The sequence below is a fragment of the Acipenser ruthenus genome, chromosome 22 (assembly GCF_902713425.1).
Source record: "Acipenser ruthenus chromosome 22, fAciRut3.2 maternal haplotype, whole genome shotgun sequence".
NCBI classification, from domain to species: domain Eukaryota; kingdom Metazoa; phylum Chordata; class Actinopteri; order Acipenseriformes; family Acipenseridae; genus Acipenser; species Acipenser ruthenus.
This window is the reverse complement of record NC_081210.1, coordinates 28543082-28556920: the sequence shown is the minus strand read 5'-3', so window position 1 is coordinate 28556920 and position 13839 is coordinate 28543082. Positions and strand designations below refer to the sequence as shown.

At 40.5% G+C, this 13839-nt stretch overlaps 2 protein-coding genes across 2 annotated transcripts; both read right to left on the bottom strand.

Moving 5' to 3' along the window:
• Positions 1–2978: 2978 nt before the first annotated feature.
• On the bottom strand, positions 2979–4777 carry LOC117431747 (ganglioside GM2 activator-like). Its single transcript, XM_034926680.2, has 4 exons — positions 4638–4777; positions 4166–4321; positions 3619–3798; positions 2979–3297 (listed from the first exon to the last, which is right to left on the bottom strand). The coding sequence occupies exons 1-4, from the start codon at positions 4728–4730 to the stop codon at positions 3142–3144; spliced, it is 585 nt and encodes a 194-aa protein (XP_034782571.2). The 5' UTR covers positions 4731–4777; the 3' UTR covers positions 2979–3141.
• Positions 4778–6781: 2004 nt separating this feature from the next.
• Positions 6782–10375, bottom strand: LOC117431300 (ganglioside GM2 activator-like). The gene is made up of 4 exons (XM_034052095.3): positions 9949–10375; positions 9612–9764; positions 8097–8279; positions 6782–7825 (listed from the first exon to the last, which is right to left on the bottom strand). Exons 1-4 carry the CDS (start codon positions 10051–10053, stop codon positions 7670–7672), a joined length of 597 nt encoding a protein of 198 aa, XP_033907986.1. The 5' UTR covers positions 10054–10375; the 3' UTR covers positions 6782–7669.
• Between the last annotated feature and the right edge of the window lie 3464 nt (positions 10376–13839).

Sequence of the window (13839 nt, the reverse complement as noted above, 5' to 3'; positions counted from 1 at the left end):
TATGTTTTGTAATACCGTATTCTGTGGACAATTGGTACCTTAAAATGTTTTACAGTCAACACAGAACCGTGTGTATATATTATTAACGTAATTACTTATGTATGTATGTATGTATGTATGTATGCATGTATTTTTAAAATGTGTTTATTGCATATATTGCAATATTCAGTACATATTTAACAGTTTAAACATTTTGATAAATGCAAATTATGTTTTCAGAAAATTATTTATACTTTTTTTTGTATCTTTAAATATTTTTTGCGACATTTATGAAAGACAACTTCAATTTGAAAAAAAAAAAAAAAAACCAACAGAAAAAACAGTTCCTGCTGTCTTCCCCCGTGCACGCTACAATATTTTTCTGCACAGCTTGTAATAAAACGTTGTCTGTTGATACACAAGCAAAAGACTGCAAATTGTCTAAGGTGAATCCTAACACCTTGAAGCCAGGGAAGTCATTACATCATAAATCGCGTTGCCCTGCTTTCAGTGAAGTTGCTCATGCTGTGACACGATTGGGGAACAGGTGTCAGTGTTGTCTTTGTGAGGTCAAGGTGTGGCGGTGACACCTTTAGGAGGGATCAAACCAGGACAGATGGTGAGTGGCTCAGGTGCTAAGCAAACTTTAATAGCATTCACACGGGAAGGGGGAGAGCTTTCCCATGATTTCATTTAGCATGCTCTATGTTCAAAAGTTGAATAATTTTGTGAAGCAGGCTACTGTGTGTTGTATAATTTATCACTACTGTTCAGCAGCTCAAGGTGTTGTGGAATACATAATAATAATAATAATAATAATAATAATAATAATAATAATAATAATAATAATAATAAAACAAATCTTTAAAGGAGATTTAAAAATGTCCACTGCCGCTGTCTCTACAATAAAAGTGAACCAACGCAAGCAAATCCATCCTGGGCTTCACTGATTGGGAGAGCCCCCTACGGTTCTTAGTCTCGCCTTGTCTGCGTACTACGGTAGTGTAGATCCCCTCCACTCTTTGTACAGTGTATAGCTGGGAAGCGTGAGCGGCTCTGTTTATCGCTCGCTGCACTCTGTTGTGGTTACCAACTTATATTACAGCACATGTTTGTCATGAAATATTACCTAGCTATTAGGTTACATTGCAAAGCAGGGTCTGGACAGGCTTGTTAAAACCACACTGAACAGTTCAAACAGGGACAGGGAAAATCGCATTTCTTTTTTTTTTGTTTGTACTGTATTCACATTTTTATTCCGTTACAGAGCATCGCATTTAATTTGAATAAATCTTTACTGCTAAAAAGTCCGCCAATGTATGTATACTAACACATTTAGAGCAATATTTACTAAGTTTGGGTCTTTACTCCCCGGCAGAGCCACAGCCCCACCCCCAAGGTTGGAAAGCATGTGCTGTTTTGTACGTGTTAATTAAGTTTACAGCGCTACAGTGATGATAATACCCTGAAGGTCATTTCACAGCACTCTCCATTCACCACAGCCTCAGACACATGGTGTAGAATCCGAGGACCGCGGAATTAGGTGACTACGGGACAGACCACGAATATGCAGCATTCTAGCAAGCGCAACACTGCCGTTATAACGTGCCAGACCAAACCGTTAGGGGTACTGTAGTAAAAGACTCTACATTGCTGTTAATAAAAGTGTCCTTAAAGCTAGGGTTTACTGTTCAGGGCTGTAAACATGACATGTGGGTCTCAGGATGTTGTTTAATACAATATAATAATAGGATTATTATTATTCGTAGTATTGATAATAATAATAATAATAATAATAATAATAATAATAATAATAATAATAATAATAATAATAATAAACCTCAATAATGTTGCAGGGTAAAGTGCATCTGAAACTAAATGCATGTTAAGTACATGTATGTATATGTATTCTCCTCCCCATGGGAATGGGATCCTCTCGTTTTAGACTAAGATGAGTCTGTGAAAGCATGCTATTTATAGGCGAGTGTTAAGCCCTGATAAAACACTGATAATCACAGTTGTTCCCCGGAGTCGGGTGCGAACAGAACAAGTTTCCATGTCGCCTGGAGGAGCAGCTGCAGAGTACTTCAGTTACCAAAACTCGTAACCCCTCACGACCTCGCTGTGGCTTGGTCTCTTCTCAGCGATGAAGGCAGCGAGTTTCAAGGTTCCAATGTGGTTCTGACAAACTGGGCCCGCCTGCCTGCAGTTACTGCCCAAACCAACTCAACACAGCACGCTGTGTGCCGGTTTGGAGGTCTCCACAAAGAAGGGCATCAGGCTGACCTTCGACTGCTGCTAAGTTTAGAATGTGTATTCCACAGCTAGCGTTTGCATTCAAGCATCTGAGCCAAAGAGCCAACTTAAACAATATACAGTACAGTAAGTGGTGAGGGTTAAGATTGGGACTGGATGTTACCTGGGTTCAGTGGGACGTCAGCAGGTTTACTCTTGTTTGATTGTCTCTTTCCTTAATAACCTTTTGTTCTCCTTTACATTTGTCTCCAATAGCCAGCTTTAGCAGGATAAACAGTGCAGAACGTTTGGCTTTAGGGGCGCTGGTAGCGCAGGTTCCAGCACAATTCAACTTTGACAAGACAAAAAGGGGCCTGCGTTAAAAATAGAGAGATCAGGGCCTGTCTTAGGTCAGGCTGGGAGGGAATGGTGTTTGTCAGCCCACAAGCCCTTCAAAATGCCCCCCCACCAATCCGAGATAACATTCCTTCCATAACCTCACAGAAGTGTTTTTATATAACTGTTTAAAATCCACCAATCAGCAGACAGTTCTGTGTATGTAACCCCCCGCCTTGATTCAGCAGCACCACGACCGCTTCAAAACCCTTTATATTTACTGACTTATTTATTTACGGACTGCAAATTAATGTATTGTACAAACAGTGAAAGACATATGATTATAATCAGTTTGACCAGAAAGCTATTCTTTTAAATAGTATTATTTGAAGCATTAAGACCCCAGACAACAGTTAGGAGATATGAGATGATTTCCATTTGATTTATTTAATACACAAGTACATTAAACTCTTTTTGGTTTCTAATCAGGAGGCATGAGATTAAACTGCAAATAACCCATTCTAAGGAACTACAGTAGCGACATTTCTCCACCAGGGAGCGCCAATGCCTTGGTATGATCAGGCTTGTATCTTATGTGGCTTTCACTGCAATGGTGGTACTGAAACAGGCAATCTGCTCTGCGCCACTGGATGCCTTGATCTGCAGCCAGTACTCTCCGTCGGCAAGGAAAGCAGGTAGCTGAACCTTTGGAATATCTAGGGTAATCGTCGGTATATTGATCTCAGCCTGTTCGGGGGAAAAAAATAAGAACAGTTATTGATACATTGCACATGATCTATAAAGCATGTAAACATTTTGCAGTTGGCTTACAATGGTGATAACATGAAAGACCAGGTGTGTTGCATGAAGGTATCTTATAAACACACACTGGCCAGACTTCGCAGTGGCTATAATATGTTTTAAAGAATTGCCTATCAGCGGTCTCTCATGGGAATTAGACATTGCCTTTCACGTACATTAAAAACGAACATTGCTGAGGTGTCCTGGCTGGTGATCGTCAATGTAGGTTTATTGGTATGAATAAAAAAGAGAAATCGTTTTCTTTACCGGTGCGACTGGACAGTGACAGGGAACATTATGGGATTGTAGGGTGGAGGGACAGGTTTTCTCCGGGAACATTTTATCCAGCATTTCACAGACGTTGTTGTAGGTGCAGCTGCCGTAATTATCCTCACAGGGCAACTTAAACCAAATGCCCCAAACCTTCTTCTTGATTTCAACTTCCAGCTGGCAAAAAAATTAAATCAGCATTTTTATAAAAGCACGCTATATAGAACTGAGCACACAGTATGGGCTTGATTCTTAAAGCTATTTACTCTAAAAAACACCAATTACATCTCAAATACAATTCCAATTACTTACAATTCCTACAACTGAATGTGTGAGTTTGTTTTTTTTATGGTTTTGTAACAGATGTGTGTGTTTTTCATTTCTCAACATATGATTGTCTGAAGTAAAAAAAGTTTTTAGATTCAAGCCCTGTGTCCAGAAGCAGTGGATCCCATCTCCTGAGGGAACAATACCCCCTCCAGGGATGTGTTAACCAGGGCCACGCTATTCATTTAAAATGTGCCCTGCTAGCTGCGTCTCCTACCTTCAGCGGTGCATGGACTGGCACTTTGAGAGTCCCTGACAGCCCAATAGTGAGGGGTCCAGGGATCCTGATAAGACTAGAGATGGAGAGACTGTTCACAACAAAGGGGTCGTTCACACCGCAGTTAGACCAATCAGAGGCACTAAACTCATCCAGCTGAAACAAACACAACACCAAGCACAATAAACAGCTTTCACATTGTTCCACACCCTGAGCGAATCTTAATGGTTTTACATCTGTACAACAACAAACAAGTAACTTTTCACATTGTCATAGCACACCCTTATAAAGGGCTGTGTGGTACTTCGATGCATCACATCTATAGTAAAACTAAGAAAGAAACCCAATTATGAAATTACACAGGACACTTCTTTTTTTTTATCCAACTTCTGGTTTCCTTTTGTATCCACACTTTTCCTAAGGCAAAGCTTTTCAGCCAAATAGAGCTCTCAATTAGTCTGCATTTACTTACCACAGCCATGTTTTTTTCCAACAGGGTGCTGCCCCCCGCAGTCAGAAGGCAGCAGAGAATGCTCAGGGCAGAAGAGAAGTGCAGGAGAGCCATGATCAGTCTTGATGCTTCAAGCAAGGGTACTGAGAACCAGAACCCTGTGTCTTATATACCCCTCTCTTTATACAAAGCACACAACGTTATTTACACTCACATATCATTTCTATTGATAAGACCACGTTTGTTCAAACAAAGAGCACTTCGTCTGATAAGAGGAGAAGAAAACTTTGTTGCCGGTATGATTTTGCATTTTTACTGCTGATAGCACAGTGAATTAAGCTGTTATACAATGTGAATACACAATGTGTTAAGTGGTTGGGTGTAAAGTGATTTATCTAACAGAGAGAACAGAGGACACGCAGTTATCAAATGATTGAATTAGGGATGAAAAGAGAGGCAACACTTTGCAATACGGCATGGAATTGAGTTTCCTGGAGTATTTATCTATTGGCATTCAAAATGCATATGAAAATGTTGACTTTAATTCAAAGCTGGATGGTAAACACAATTTGTTACACAGATTGGCAAAGTACTGTATCAAACCCCAAAGGGCATTAGAGAGTTAATCAATGTTTGAGTGGATGTCAGGCCTTGTAGATATCTCAATCATATTATAGGGCTCGTACTGCATGTAGATATCTACATCTTGAACACCCCTGTTCTGCACCTAGGTGTAACGAAGACAACAATAGGCAACAGCACACTCAAGTTTTGTCCTAAAATGTTTCCTGCTCAATAAAAGTTGCAATACGATGCTGGAAAAAACGGGTGCTGCTAATTACTTTTCAGGTTTGTTGCAAACACAGAGCACTGCTTGTTGTAACAATAAAAAGTAACTCGTGTAGCCTATTGTCTTGGAAAGGAGGTGCTTTCATTTCATATACAGCGGTAGGCTTTAAATTGTGTTTCCCCTCTCACGAGTTCTCTATCGACATGCTGGAGACTGCTCTTGTTCTTGAGACTGTAGTTTTATTCTTCAAACCCCCTATTTGTTTTAGCTCATGTTGTAATTGCATGGTGGAGTTTATGCATAGTATATAAACGAATCATTTATTTGTATTACTCCAGGTTTTTTTTTCCTGGTCTTTCGTGTTAAAATGTTTTTTTTGTTTGTTTTTTTTAATCTTTTGTTATTCACAGTTCTCTTTTTTATGAGTTTACTTTTGATAACCAATCTCTATTCTTTTGAATGCAAAACTATCAATGAAATTTTAAAAAACACTTGATAACATACTGGCGTGTGAAGGAGTATTAACTTTATCATTGGTTTCCAAGAGTCTTTCCATATTTATCTAACGTGATACCTAGCACAGAGGACACGGTGCTGTGGGACTTGACCGTGGAACCAGCTTACACCCCCCCCCAACACCACTGCACAGCTTTCAAGAGGAGATAACAGATCTCAATGTAATAGCAATACAGTGTTGCACTTGAAACAACAGAAACTTCATGCACACTTTTGAGTCTTAACTGGTTGCCGGTCACTAGTTTTCTAAAGAAACAGAATTAAAAAAAAAAAAAAAAAAACAAGAGTAAGATTGCATTGAAATCTTCTTTTTCAGATAGTAATAATGAGAAGTAGCCTGGGCCTCATTACTTCATCTCAGAAGTTAAGAGCACACGGGCGCTGACGCACTGTCTTGGGTGCTGGGGTACCATGGCAAGCCCTGGCAGGCTCTTTAATTTCACAACTGCCTTTCTGAGATCAAGACAGATGGGAGCGCCTTAATGGTTGCTTTATGCTATTCTGCAGGTTTAACCATTAGGATTAATTTGAAAAATAATACAATGAAATCGTACCAGTGATGCAATAGTGTTTTACATAACCGTGCACACAATCTGCCTATGTGTCCAGTACACCAGGTTTGCAAAGCACTGTAGAATACCTCCCAAAGTGCAAAGAACAATGTCTCTTCTGATGTGATACAATTCAGCAAAGAACATTTCCCTTGCTTAACCAATCTGCAGCTCAACAAACGGGCTGCCTGTAACTCTTTATTGAGCTGCTCTAATGTGGTGATGGGTGGAACACGTTATCAGTAACAGACTGACATATTTTATGGACAGATAACATCAGTAAAATAAAGACTACAATGTCAACAATAGAAATGGCACTACACCAACACAGGGAAATATTTTATTGAAACCGTTGCACAATTTAGGTAAATATTAGTACAAACAATAATAATTCTAAAAAAAATTACATAAATGCAAACTGTTAATGAGAAATGAACACAAAACGAATTGCAGCACTGCAATATGATTCATACAGATGTTTACATCAATTGCTTACAACACCAAAAAAGAATTGGTTCCCTTGTGACTATCCACAGCAGAATTAGCTTAACTAATCAAATGACTGTAAGAAGTGAATAAATGCTGTGTCTTGAGAGCACTGAACTACCCAAAATAAAAATGCTCTCAAGAACACGCAATACAGAGTGGTCCATATTTCTTCAGTCGCTAAATCCAAAAGGACAACGCTTATATACTGTAGCAATTCTATACAGAGCCCCTCACCTTGGCTTCTACTGGCACAATATAATGATACTGCCTTGGTTTTAGAACTGTGTTTCAAACAGCTCAGCATATACAAAGGGCACATTGAATACATACAATGAAATACAATTTCTGAATGGAAAATAAAGATGCAAGTTGTTGGTACACACCCTTGTGTTGTAAACAGCACAGTAAATCTGTCATATCAGGCTGACAAGGATTATTATGAAGTTATTCTGTGACTTTATTTGTACCTAGTTGGTCCACTTATTTATGTGGTTATTCTGCTTTTAATGTGACAGAAGCTTGAGGGTCGAACAACCAAAACACAACATTATTTACAGCAGTAAAAAAAAAAAAAATGATATGTTTTAGGCTAGATTATGCAGTGCTGTGACCCTGGTTTCGTTCAAAGAGAAATGATTTTGATTCAGGTTAAGATTTGCATTACAGCAAGTGCAAGATTGGTTCTCTTCTGCCTCAAGCACCAAGGATTAGGCGGAGTGGAGGGAGAAGATGAGTTTAAGGCAGCCCAGCTCCTGTCCTGCACTGCCCAGAACCCCTACCACTTTATAATTCCCGTTCGTCAGCCAGTAGGGCAGATCCACATTAGGCAGGTAGAAATCTGAATCAGGCAGGGAGTAATCACCCTGAGGGTGGAAAAAATGAATTAAATATTACTCATTTGTTATACAACGTCAAACTCAAACACTGTAGGAGCAATGAGGATCGAAAAACCATTGAATCTAACTGCGGTCATTATATTAACTCACTGAGGTGAAAAAACAGAATCCCACACTGCTGCTCTGTGTTAAAACTTTTCTGCACAGTGTAAGGGCACCAGCCACTGGATCAGCACAGAGCGCATCACTATTAACAGCAGGGAGAGACACAGAGATATCTGCGGTATTTTAAACTCACCGCCTTGAAGGGGCAGCGGCAGGGGATGCCGTAGGTGTGGAGTGGCTCAGGACAGTCCTGCCCGGGGGGGGTCAGGGTGTCCAGTATCTGGCACGCATCGCTGTAGTGGCAGCTCCCAAGCTCATCCACACAGGGGACCTTCACCCAGAACCCAGCCACCTCCTTTTCCAGAGTCACATTCACCTGAGAGGGAAAGCCAGACCGAACAAGGGTGAGAAAAGATGCACAAAACGCTGTGGGACGTTCTTTTAGAGCGCACAGCACACCGCGGAGGAAGGCACTGGCACGCAATGTTTGCCTGCCTTCTAGTTCTGAATTCTGATTAGGAGTTATGGCTCATTCCAGCGTGTCTACTCCAGTCTTTAATTAAAGTTGATCTTTTGAAAGGAGCTAGAAGATTTCTTTACAGAAACCAGACAACCAAGTAATAGAATTCAAGGTCTCTTAAGTCATCAAGTTTTTTTTTTAAAATTTTTTAAAAATGTTTGTCAGTTATGTAACACCAACATGGAGAGATAAAGACTGTAGTAAATATGTTGAAATGTGTTTCCTTACACAGATGGTGTGTCATGTGATAGAAGTCTGATTCCTGTTCTCTCTTCCTTTTTCTTTTTTTGCACAGTTTTCAGTTCTGTTAAAAATCATGGGACTTTTCTCAGGTGATCAAAACAACAAGAGCTGTGAAGTGAACTCAAACAGACTCTTGGTAAAGTGCTGTAATAAAAAGGATCCTGAGTTGGTCACCTCACTGTTATAGCACGGACTCAGAAACCTGTACAGAGTACGCAGTAATGACTGGTGAGGATCATGTGATTTCAGACTTGTGATGTGACCACTCATTCACCACAAGATAAGAACTGTACTGGAGCCAGACACCCTGCAAGGTATTACAGCCACTGTGTTCAACACAGAACTGAATAACACAGGCAGCCAGCTAAAAATACACGTTTTTCAAATGCAAAACTATCACTCAATCTGTTATTTAACACAAAACAAAAACCTCCCAAGGTTAGGCTGTGGTGTTAGGGGACAGGAGAGGTACTGTAAACAACATAAACCTTGCTCACTTATCCTTTGAAATAAACCCTCCATATTTTTCCTATAGATATTTCTATAATTTGTTTGTAGATTTCTATATATATATATATCTCTATATTTCTATAGGATTTTTTAATGATGGAATCTTGTTATTTATGAATGCTCCCTGCCTTGTAACACAGCCATGCTCGTGTTCATAACTTACTTCCACAGCCTAGCTTTCGGTGGACACTATCACAACACAGTCTGTCGACTTTCCAGTTTGTTTATATTCGCGGACGCTTCTTGAATGGTTTGCTCCTGGCACACTGTGAACTAAACCAGCAGGCTTGTGCAAAGAAAACGACTTTCAGCAGCAGCACGGATGTTATGCACGTCTTCTATATTATTATCTCAGGGATTCCAAACAGAAATGTGAACACCGGCCTTAGTGATGAGAATGGAACGTCGCCACCTACACTATAGTAAGGTACTTACAGAGAGTGGCGAGGTGAACGCGACGCTCGTGGAGCCAGCGGCGTTTGCTTTCAGGTCACCAGGGATACTAATAGGATCCGGTGACAAGGAGAGAGCCTTCATCACGGCTGGGTCCTTCGCGCTTCCACAGTTCTCCCACGAGAAACCGAGAACCTGCAACAACATTTGCATCCATTGTTATAGTCCGTTTGTTGTGCAATCACTCATGCCCAGTGTACTGATCATGTAGGTTAAAACAATATTTAAGCGAAATACTGCAATTCCTTGTTGTTTACTTGGTGCAGGCTCAGTATTGTTAATATGTGTTATAAAGGCAATCCAATGGCAATTGACTCACCTTTGTGGATTTCAGAGGTCCTTTCTGAAAATCGCAATTTCCCCGCGGAGAACAAAAACTCAAAACACACAATGTGGCTGCAAATAAAATATTCTTGTTCTGCATTTTTAGTTTTTTTTTGCAAAACGAACTTGTATTAATGTACTTCCCTGTCCAGATGTTATACTGCAGTAAACTTTGTTTTGGTGATTGTGCAGTAATAAACAGCTCGCCGATCGACTTTAGATCCCTGTAGCTAACCTGCGACACAAACACTGTACGCAATATTTATTAGACACTAACTACGTTGCAACCCTGCTTCCTGGTTTTTGATTGCCATTGCAACACGGAAGAGGGTAAACTTCAGCACTGTCAGAACAAAAACACTGACAATGGAGCAGAGGAACCACACACGACTCAAGCGGAGAGCGCCTGCTGCGTGATGAGGAAGCGCAGAGACCTCTTTTGGAAGGAGGACCGTTTTAACCCCGCACCGCGGGAGGCTTCCCCGGTTAGAATTCACAGCACTGGTATTATTACACTGACCAGAGCTGCTGCTGCTGCTGCTGCTGCTAGCTTTCAGCAAGTCACGCTGGTTAAAAAGACTGCACTAATGAGCTGTGCTGATTAAAGAAAAGAAACACGGGCCCAATGTATGCAGAATTCCAAAGTAAAGCAGTATTTATCCCCATTCAGAAAATAAGTTGCGCGCCTAGCGTTTTAAAAGCTTTACTCATCAGTCTCGTTGTTGAACCTCCTTATCCTGTCCCCACCATTGTTCCATTCCAGGCTAATTCTTCAGGCACCGCTTCCTTACAGTTGGGGTACTGTTTTGGTATGTCGTTCAAGTGAACACACAGTAACACACCAGTACAGTACCAGGCTGGGGACAAATGTATATATTTTCAATCTGTAACGTTGTCAAGTGCCACCAGATGGCGCCCTTGTGTTTTTAATGAGGTGAATGCACTGATTAAACGAGCACTTTGCTCCAGTCTGCACAGTAATATGAAGCGTTTAATGTAGCTTCTCATGGAATGTTTTGTATTTGTTGTGCTGATTGCGTTCATTTGTTACAGATTCACTCCTGTCTCTCTTAGGAACTGTTATCTGTGTGGAGTAGTGGTTAGGGCTCTGGACTCTTGACCGGAGGGTCGTGGGTTCAATCCCCAGTGGGGGACACTGCTGCTGTACCCCTGCGCAAGGTACTTTACCTAGATTGCTCCAGTAAAAACCGTATAAATGGGTAATTGTTTGTAAAAATAATGTGACATCTTGTAACAATTGTAAGTTGCCCTGGATAAGGCTAAGAAATAAATAATAATAATATTCTCTATCAGATTAGGCTTTTAACAGGTCTCAGAATCTATATCGGTTAATCTAAATCTCACCCACAGAAAACAATACAGATCTTAAAATCTTTGCTTCACATTTGAAAGGATACCTACTGTATTGTAAGCTTCTGGAAGAATATGTTTGGAATGTGGGATTCAAATGTATAATTTGAATTATTTTAAGGCACAAAGCAATATAATAATAACAATATTGTTTGGTATATTCTAATGGGGTTCATATGCATCACATCCCTTCTACAGTGCACCAGGGTACATTTGCAGTGTAATGTTGCAGTTAACCGTAGTGCATAATGCATTACCAGGTACTTCCCTTGCCTGTCCTTGCTTTCACCATTCGCTCACTATGTCCTTACTCTGCATTACACTTTGCTATGCTTTTACAACCGGTTTACTACTAAATGTCCCTACGTGTGGTAAAGGGTGCAAATACAGTGGACTCCAGTGCTTCTATGCATAGCAAGCATGCAGCAATATACAGGTACACCAAAAGGTTTGCAGTGGTGTATTTTGAATAACTATGTACGGTTGCCTTCAATCTGTATCCTTAGTGCATTGCTGGTTATCCACTTGCTGGCTTCTGTCTCCAAGAACATCTCAATTGCACTGCTGATTACCTGAGGACAATGGAACCTGTTTATTGGTTAAGTATAAGCTTCTGTGCTGGCAGTGACAGATCACTGTAATTCCACGGAAATCTCTGCACTCTGACAGCCAACAGGTTCCTTTAATTACGTGATGTCATTACTTTTTAATTAATTACAACCTTTTATACACCAAACCCCCCCTTCAGCAATGCAATTCCGTTCTGAGGAGAACGCAGTCCGTATTGACACATGATAAGAGCAGCCTGAGTTTGAAGGAAAGGGCTGTGAACCGGTTTGTACCTGACAGGCTCCTTGTGCAGCAACGGCACGATCAAGTTTGTGCGTTAAGTCAAGTTACTTCAGTTCAGAAAGGGTATTACAGCCCGTGGGGTGTTCTGATCAAATGAAAGCGGGTGGTTTACTTTGCTAAGTCTCTTGCTGTTCATTAAATAATTAAATTACACAACCCCCCCCCCCTCCCCAAAAATAACTTGTTCCAACAACTGATGAAAGAGAATCCTTTTTAAAAATCTCCTTTGGGGCATTAAGTGTTAAAACCCTGGTTTGATTGTTACCTCCCAACCCCCCCTCAGGATTGCAATTATTCTGTCTGGGAGCTAACTATCTAAATGTCTTGCACCAGGGAAAATCTTACTTTAACACTTATTTCACCTACAAAGCTCCTCTTGCCTTTGTGTGGTATTTAGCAATCATTCTACGTGGTTATTGTTGCAACTGCTCCAATGCAGCGTTTTTGTATTGTTTCATCATAACTTATCAATGAAGGCTTAATCTTAAACAACGCAGTCTTAGGTAGAGCAGTCTGAAGAGCTGACACAATGGAGCCAGCTGCTGCTGCTTCTCTTAGTGGCTCACCTGTCACAGAAACACAGAACCAAGAGATTTTGCCTGCTGAGGAGCGCGCAGCTTGAGGAGCTGGTGGTGGGGTATAGCCAACACATACATACATACAGTACACAAGCTAAAACTGTACCTGAAACAATAGGGTTTCTTCAATGTATTACATCCTTCAGATGCCTGTTATACAAGTAGTCCGCTGACCAATGTCTGCGTTCATGGGCGTATTATTTTGTGTTCCTTTCTCACGGAGTGGTAAGTCAAAGGTCAATGACAACAAAAGACTAGGCTCAAATTGAAAAACGATGGAAAAAAAAGGCAAACATATACATTAGATTTGCACACTGAGAAGGAATACGAAATGAGAACGACAGACGTACTTTCAGACAATGGTAATGGTTACTTCTCCTGCTTTCTTGGTTTCATTATTTTTTTTGCTTGCTGGGCTACAGAGCTGTGGAGACAGGATACCTAGACAAATCATTGCGCTTCAGCCAAATCTTTACAGTTTGAACATTGTGGGCTGAGATTCTGCTCAAAGCACGGTGTGACTGAACCATGAGAAAGGTGCTGAGTATCTGAATTGCAGTGAGTGGTGTTTCAGGATGTCTTGCCAAGACTGTTATTCAATAAAGCTGAGGTTTGTGCCAATGAGTAATACTACACAGTACCAGACTTTACTGTCTTTCCCTTCCAGAGAAGCAATCGTAAAATATCATTAGAATAAGCAAACTGAAAGCCTCATTATTACTGGGATTTTTTTGCAGAGCTCAGTGAGTGCAAAATACCGGGTGTATTTAAGCACAACAAAAGCATGTTCAGGCATTCAAGCATGGGAAGAATAGCGAAACATGGGCAGGCGTAATTTACGAGAGCAAGCTGAAGTCTGCTGTTTGAACATTTAACTTCCCAAAGCGACTGACAAATGTAAAATAAACTCCTAATTAAGGACATATTAAATCAAATTAAAAATGAACAGTAGCTGACAGCATGTGATTTTTTTTTCTTCTCGTTGAAGTCACCTGTAAACTAAAATCTTATGTCTCTCTGGAATTCCATTCTCCTCATCAAAGGGGATAACGTGCTGACCAGAAGAGATATAACATACTGTAGAT

Coding starts and splice junctions, on each gene's coding strand:
- LOC117431300 (XM_034052095.3), bottom strand. CDS start 10,053: ATGCAGAACAAGAATATTTTATTTGCAGCCACATTGTGTGTTTTGAGT. Junction 8,280..9,611: donor CGTTCACCTCGCCACTCTCT/GTAAGTACCTTA, acceptor TTTCCCTCTCAG/GTGAATGTGACTCTGGAAAA. Junction 7,826..8,096: donor GCCGCTGCCCCTTCAAGGCG/GTGAGTTTAAAA, acceptor TTCCACCCTCAG/GGTGATTACTCCCTGCCTGA.
- LOC117431747 (XM_034926680.2), bottom strand. CDS start 4,730: ATGGCTCTCCTGCACTTCTCTTCTGCCCTGAGCATTCTCTGCTGCCTT. Junction 4,322..4,637: donor TGGAAAAAAACATGGCTGTG/GTAAGTAAATGC, acceptor TGTTTGTTTCAG/CTGGATGAGTTTAGTGCCTC. Junction 3,799..4,165: donor CAGTCCATGCACCGCTGAAG/GTAGGAGACGCA, acceptor TTTTTTTGCCAG/CTGGAAGTTGAAATCAAGAA.